The 7,346-nt window shown below is 40.0% G+C and overlaps 2 protein-coding genes across 2 annotated transcripts; both read right to left on the bottom strand.

Annotated features, from left to right (window-relative positions):
• Nucleotides 1-3,400, bottom strand: LOC107948646 (receptor-like protein EIX2). Its single transcript, XM_016883268.2, has 2 exons — nt 422-3,400; nt 1-323 (listed from the first exon to the last, which is right to left on the bottom strand). Exons 1-2 carry the CDS (start codon nt 2,041-2,043, stop codon nt 314-316), a joined length of 1,632 nt encoding a protein of 543 aa, XP_016738757.2. The 5' UTR covers nt 2,044-3,400; the 3' UTR covers nt 1-313.
• Nucleotides 2,140-3,188, bottom strand: LOC121228028 (receptor-like protein EIX1). Its single transcript, XM_041111137.1, has 2 exons — nt 2,227-3,188; nt 2,140-2,152 (listed from the first exon to the last, which is right to left on the bottom strand). The coding sequence occupies exons 1-2, from the start codon at nt 3,186-3,188 to the stop codon at nt 2,140-2,142; spliced, it is 975 nt and encodes a 324-aa protein (XP_040967071.1).
• Nucleotides 3,401-7,346: the final 3,946 nt, after the last annotated feature.

The following is a 7,346-nucleotide window of genomic DNA, read 5'->3' as shown; positions in this document are numbered from 1 at the left end:
TAACACAATTCAAATATTTGTGGATTTTCAAATGATTTATGGTAACATCTCTGTATGTATATGACCATAACTTTTAGGCCGGAATTGGGTGTTACAATATTACTTTTTGACAAAAAAAAATTAAATATACAAACCAAATATAACATAAAGGTATTACAAAACAAGTCAAAGAAAGCCATCACAGATCTCTTCTTAATATATAGGAATTAGAACTCATCAAAAAGAAATCATAAAAAAGGCAAACATGTATTAATTTATAAGTTTTTTATTAAGATCTTCTCACATGCAGGAAAAACCACCTTCAGTTGCAGTTCTAATCACACCTGAAAAATAATAATACACAACTTTGTTATTTACTTAAGGATATATTTCTCTACATTGAAAGAACTTTGTAAAGGAGTGAAGAAAGTAAATTTATTACCTTGTTGAAAGAGCTTTGATTCTCCTCACTAACCTTGCTTTCTGCAGAGCAAATGTAACATAAACCCAATCCTTTGCATTATCCATGTGACGATAATATGAATGCCTCCATGAACGCTTGAGGAACACAACACTGCAAAACCCCCAGAAACCCACAGCAAATCCAAGTCCCATGCCAGTGTAAAACCATTTCATGAACTCATCACAATCTTCTTCACTTCCTACTGCAGGTTTGCCAGGAGGTGGTTCCACCACTGAGCAATTTGGTGAAATAGGAGGACCACAAAGTCCTCTATTATGGGAAAATGACGAAGGGTCGAAGCACTGTAGTTGAGTGCTGGTTGGAATTTTTCCGGACAAGTCATTATAAGACAAGTTCAAGTTACTTAGAAATGTTAATTCAGACAAGCTTGTCGGGATGTTTCCTGAAAACTTGTTTCTTGACAGGTCAAGCACCTCTAGTTGTCTTATATGCCCAATCTTTTGAAGAATTTTTCCGTTAAAAAGGTTTCTTGACAAGTTCAATACAACCAGTTCTTGAAGACTACTTAATTCTTCAGGAATCTCTCCTGTTAATTTGTTACAAGAGAGATCAATGGCTAGTAGCAATCCAAGTTGTGGATAGCTTTGCTTTGTTCCCTTCCATGTAAGCAATGCCTCATCAACATATCTAACCTGAATGATCCATATAGGCTCACTGTTCTCACGCAAACTAGGTAAAAATCTAGGTCCAGTATCTAAGATGTGATGCTCAATCCTTCGATCTAAACTCAATTTTTTTGTCATGGAAGTGAAATTATTGAGGCATGATGGTATGGTACCAGAGATTTTATTTACAGAGAGGTCCAAGATTTGTAGATATTTCAATCCACAAAGTTGATGGGGAATCCTTCCCTTGAACTGGTTCCCTTGAAGGCTAAGAAAAACCAACGATGAAAGCTTCTGACCGATCCACATAGGTATTTCTCCTGATAATTCATTATCACTCAAGTCCAGAAATTTTAACTTGGCACAATTCTGTAAAGATGAAGGTAATTCTCCCGAGAATTTATTACCACGTAAACTGAGCATTTCAAGAGAAATCAGATATCCTAAAGAGCTTGGAAGTGAGCCGGAGAAACCATTATCACCCAAATTCAAAGCTGTTAAAAACGGGAAACTTTCAAAGCAGTCTGGAACCACTCCAGAAAATAGATTATTTGAGAGATCAAACAATGCCAAATCACCGATAATATTGCAAATTGGAGAGACTGAACCAGTAAACTTGTTTTTGGAAAGGTTAATGGACCCCATTTTTGAAATGTCTAAAGAAAAACATGGCAATGGTCCTGAGAAATTATTAGAGCTTAGATCTAGATGGCTTGTGTGGATAGAGGCATTTGGAAAAGTACCACTGATCTGATTGAAAGACATGTTTATGTACGAAAATCCCCAAAATTTGTCCCAAAACCAGTAGGGAAGAGAATCCGAAATTCCTGAAGCAGAAATATCAAGGTAATCTCTGGAATATTTATAAAAGCGAGGGGTTAGGACGTCCCTTTGAGGCCGAAGCCAATCTGGGAAACGAGGCCCTAACTTGCAAGAGCAAACTTTCTTTGACTCAATTGAAAAGGAGGAATCCATCCGGTGTTGAATTTTAAAGTCAAAGAAGTGTACGATAAATCCAAGTTCCGTAAATAAGTGAAATTTGAGAAATGAGCTTCGGAAATGACATCACCATCAAAAGAATTCCCTGCAAACCGCAAGACAGGCAAGTTGGAAAGTTGTCCAATGCTTTTGCTTATGGATCCATTTAAAAGGTTGTACCCAAGATCTAGAATATTAATATCTGGTAATTTTCCGATTTCATTCAACCCAGAATCGCCCCTAACTTGATTTTCTGCTAATATAAAAAGATTATCACTAAGATAAAGTTCTTGAATAGCCAACATGTTCCCGAAGGCATCTGGAATTGGACCTTTCAACTGGTTACTTGAAAGGTCAAGTGAAACAAGGTTGCTGCTAACATTAAACAACCATGGATATATGGCAGAAGAAGGGAGATTATTATGAGAGAGATCGAGAGTGTTGAGAGATGTAGAAGAGTTGGTAAGGGAAACAGAAAAAGATGAGATGCTTGGAAGATCACAATCTCTCAGATTTAGTTTTTGAAGCAAAGGAAGATGGTTAATGATTAGAGACCAACCATTGGCATTGCTCAGGTTAGTGAAACTGAGATCAACCTCTTTCAAACGAGAAAGATGGGAAAGCCACTCAAGTTTTCCAACACTGAAAACTCTACCGTTGCCACCCAATCTAAGAGTCTCCAACATTGAAAGATTTCCAAGTAGAGGAGGAATTGGACCTCTAAAATTAGCATTAGAGAGATCCAGTAATTTCAATTTTTTCAAAGAACCAAAGAACTCTGGGATGAGACTTCCATTAAAATCATTACTGCTGAAATCTAAAGAAGTCAAATGATGTAGTTTAAGCAGTGAAGGGCTAACTGTACCTGCTACAACCACAGATTGGTAGCCAAGATGGAGCTTTTCAACGTATCCTGTAAATCTGTTGCAATAAACGCCGTTCCAAAGACAGCACTCCTCACCGACCCAGAAAGAAAGGACGCCGTCGCCTGACGAATCCATAGCTTGAAGGCTGTGCTGAAATTCAAGTAGTGCTTTTCTCTCACTCTCTTTGCACACGCTAGCATCGGTGCATTTCTCTTGAAGAAGAAGACAAGATATTGCAAAAAATAAAACAAGTTTATGAGACCTCATACTTGACATCGTAATCATGAAATATGAAGCAAGAGCAAATGAAATAGTGTTTTGATTGTTTTAATTCTGAATGCTAATAGCTGAGGAAAGCCCTCTTTATAAACACCCAACTTGAATGGTAATGGTAGCAAATCAATTATGGGTGTTGAATTACTTTTGACCATTATCTCTAACTAAGGATTAGGCCTGTTTTGCTTTCATTCTTTTATTTTTATTCTTTAATCAATCTCTTCATTAGTCCTTTCAATGAGGGGGTTTTTTTTCCTGAAACTACATCGATGGGAAAAATAAGTTGCATTAATATAGTTGATACATGTATTTATCATTTTCCACACTATTAAACCTTTAAGGGACGACTTAGACTTGCTTTTAATTAATTTATGTTCAGCAAAAGTTTCTTATTTCAGCATTAGTAAGCTATTGGCTTTGAATTATTTACTAGTATTATATAATTAATGTAACAAGAAAATACCTTGTAATTGTTGAGTCGAATTACTTTTTTGACTGTTTGTTGAAGTCAGCTCCCATGTAGCAGCAAAGGTGGCCATGCAAGGAACGTGCTTCAACAGCAAATTGGTGCAGCAAGCTGAAGCTATCCATTTAGTTTCCTTAATTGAATGTTTTGTATTTAGTTAGGATCAAACTTAGTTGGTAGCTGCATTTTGATGTAATTAGGTGCTGAATGACAAGTTTAGGTAGAAGTTTTTGTTCTTCAATCAAGTTTACCAAGTTACTAGGCAATTTAGTGGTGTTAGGTATGTTATTAGGTGATTACTTGTTTGTTTTACTTGTTGACTAATATATGTAATGGCTTAATGCCTTGTTGATGTGTTAATGAAGAGAAATCAGCTCAGTTTTCATTCAATCTTCTTCTCTCTTTTCTGTTATTTCACTAGCTAGTTTCATTTTCTGTTTTCTGCTTCCGAGTTTGCTTCTTCACCAAGGCTCGAGGCTTGCTATTCAAGCAAGACACAAAACAGCCTGTTGCTGCCTCTTGCACCAACAATTGGTATCCAGAGCTCTTGTCTTAGTGGACCTGTTGCCTCAAATCAAGGAACCTGATGGCTTCTTCAGGATTTTCACCAGCAGCCCCACCAGTCTTCAATGGAGAAGGCTTTCACATATGACTGGTCAAGATGAAGACTTACCTACAGGCCTTCGATCTGTGGGAAGTTGTCAACACAGATACTGAGCCAGCACCACTGAGGGCTAATCCCACAGTAGCTCAGATTAGGCAACATGCTGATGAGAGGACCAAAAGGCACAAAGCCATGTCCTGCATCCAGAACTGTGTGTCAGATGTCATCTTCACCAGAATCATGGCCTGTGAGACTCCAAAACAGGCCTGGGATAAGCTTAAGGAGGAGTTTCAAGGCACTGAGAGAACAAGGCAACAGCAGCTGTTAAACTTGAGAAGGGATTTCGAGAATTTGAAAATGAAGGAAGAAGAAACAGTGAAGCAGTATTCAGATAGAATTATGGCAGTGGTTAACAGCATAAGGCTCCTAGGTGAGCACTTTGATGAGGCAAGAATTGTGGAGAAAGTCCTCTCCACTTTGCCTGAGAGATATGAGGCCAAGATATCCTCCCTAGAGGACTCAAGAGACCTTGCTAGCATCTCTTTGACTGAGTTAATCAACACCTTCTATGCTCAGGAACAAAGGAGAGCTAGCAGAGCTGAAGATCACTAAGAAGGTGCATTTCAAGCCAAGGTCAGAGAAGCCTCGAGCACCAATGCTCAAAGAGGCAAAAAGCCTTGGAAAAACAGACCTAAGCCTGATGCTGCAAGGAGCAATGACCAGCCCTGCAGATATTGCAAGAAGCCTGGCCATCCAGAAGACAGATGCTGGTTTAGGCCAGATGCAGTATGCCAACATTGCAAGAAGAAGGGCCATGTTAAAAGGGTCTATAAAAACAGAAGTAAGCCAAGGCAGAATCAATTTCAGCAGTCAAAGGTTGAAGCTCGAGTGGCTGAGGACAGTAGTGACCAAGAAGAACAGGTCTTTGCTGTTTCCTGTTTAGCTGCTGAGAAGAAATGCTCAAAAGGCTGGTTGCTGGACAGTGGTTGCACTAACCACATGTCACCAAATGTCTCCTTGTTTAAAACCTTGGACAGAAGTTATAAAACCAAGGTCAAGGTTGGAAATGGTCAGTTTATAAGGGCTGAAGGAAGAGGAGAAGTGCTGATATGTACTCCCACAGGCAACAAGATCATTCCAAATGTGCTGTTAGTGCCAGAGATTGACAGAAACCTTCTCAGCATAGCTCAACTGCTCGAGAAAGGTTATTCTGTTGTGTTCAAGGATAAACAATGCCACATTACTGATCCAAGTGGATCAAGCCTTATGACAGTCACAATGACTGATAAATGTTTTGAGGTTCACTGGGCAAATGACTCAAACTCAGCATACACAGCCTCTGTTGAAGACTCCAAGCTTTGGCATCAAAGGCTTGGACATGCCAACTTCAGATCAATGGCTCGATTGGCCAAAGAGGGCTTGGCAGAGAACTTCACCAGCTCAGTGGAACATGATGATGTGTGTGAAGTTTGCCAAATGGGGAAACAGGCAAGACTGCCATTTCCTACAAATTCAGCTTGGAGAGCTACTGAAAGACTGCAGCTGGTGCACTCTGATGTATGTGGCCCGATGAGGACTGAATCACTCAGCAAAAATAGGTATTTCATCCTCTTTATTGATGATCTTACAAGGTTTTGCTGGATTTTCTTTTTAAAACACAAGTCTGAGGTAGCTCAAGTATTTGTGAAGTTTAAAAATGCTGTAGAAACAGAAACAGGTTGCAAGCTGAAATCGATAAGGACTGACAATGGCACTGAGTACACTTCAGCTCAGTTTCAAGCCATTTGCAATGATGCTGGTATCAAACATCAGCTTACAAATGTCTACACACCTCAGCAGAATGGGGTAGCTGAAAGAAAGAATAGAAGTCTGATGGATATGGCCAGATGTCTCCTGTTGAAAAGAAACTGCCCAAGACCATGTGGGCTGAGGCAGTAAACACTGCTGTTTACCTTCAGAACAGGCTTCCCACCAAAGCTCTTGCATCCGAGACACCCTTCGAGGCCTGGTTCAGCTTCAAGCCTTCCTTGGCACATCTGAAGGTGTTTGGTTGCTTGTGTTATGCACAAATACCAGCAGCAAAGAGAGACAAGCTCTCTAAAAGGGCTCAACCAGGTGTTCTAGTAGGCTACAGCTCAGTCAAAAAGGGCTACAGGGTTCTGGATCCTTTGACAAATAAAGTCCAGGTGAGCAGAGATGTCATCTTTGATGAAAAAGCCTGCTGGAATTGGGAGAAAAATGAGCCAGAAGCAATTTCAGAAGACCTAGTGCCTAATCAAGCTGAACTTGAGCAGCTAGGACCTGAAATGGATGTTGATGATATGCCTGTGAGAGGCACAAGGCCCCTAGAAGATATTTATGAAAGGGCACAGGTTGCAATAGCAGAACCTAGCAGTTTTGAAGAGGCTGAGGCAGATGAAGGTTGGAAACAAGCTATGGTTGATGAAATCAACATGATTGTAAAGAATCAGACATGGGAGTTGGTTGAAAAGCCTGCCAACATAAAGACTATCGGTGTAAAATGGGTCTATCGAGTGAAGCACAATGCGGATGGAAGTTTAAACAAGCTAAAGGCCAGGCTAGTTGTAAAGGGCTTCAGTCAAAGGTATGGTCTGGACTACATGGAAACATTTGCTCCAGTAGCTAGACTCGATACAATCAGATTGCTGATTGCAATTGCTGCTCAAAACCAGTGGACAATCTACCAAATGGATGTCAAGTCTGCATTCCTCAATGGATTCCTAGAAGAGGAGATATACATCGAGCAACCCCCAGGTTTTATAGTGCCTGGTAAGGAACATTTGGTGTATAGGCTAAGAAAGGCCTTGTATGGCCTAAAACAGGCCCCTCGAGCCTGGTATGCTCGAATTGACTCATACTTGGTCAGTTTGGGATTTGAAAGGAGTGCTAGTGAGCCAACACTCTATGTTAAGAGGAATGAAGCTGAAACACAGCTTATTGTGTCACTGTATGTTGATGATCTTCTAGTGACTGGAGGAGACAAGTTTATGATGGCTGATTTCAAAGCAAGAATGAAGGAAATGTTTGAGATGTCAGACCTGGGATTGATGACATATTTCCTAGGAAT

The sequence above is a fragment of the Gossypium hirsutum genome, chromosome A04, assembly GCF_007990345.1.
Source record: "Gossypium hirsutum isolate 1008001.06 chromosome A04, Gossypium_hirsutum_v2.1, whole genome shotgun sequence".
NCBI classification, from domain to species: Eukaryota; Viridiplantae; Streptophyta; class Magnoliopsida; order Malvales; family Malvaceae; genus Gossypium; species Gossypium hirsutum.
Note: the sequence above shows the minus strand (reverse complement) of the source record. Positions and strands in the feature narration are given on the sequence as shown.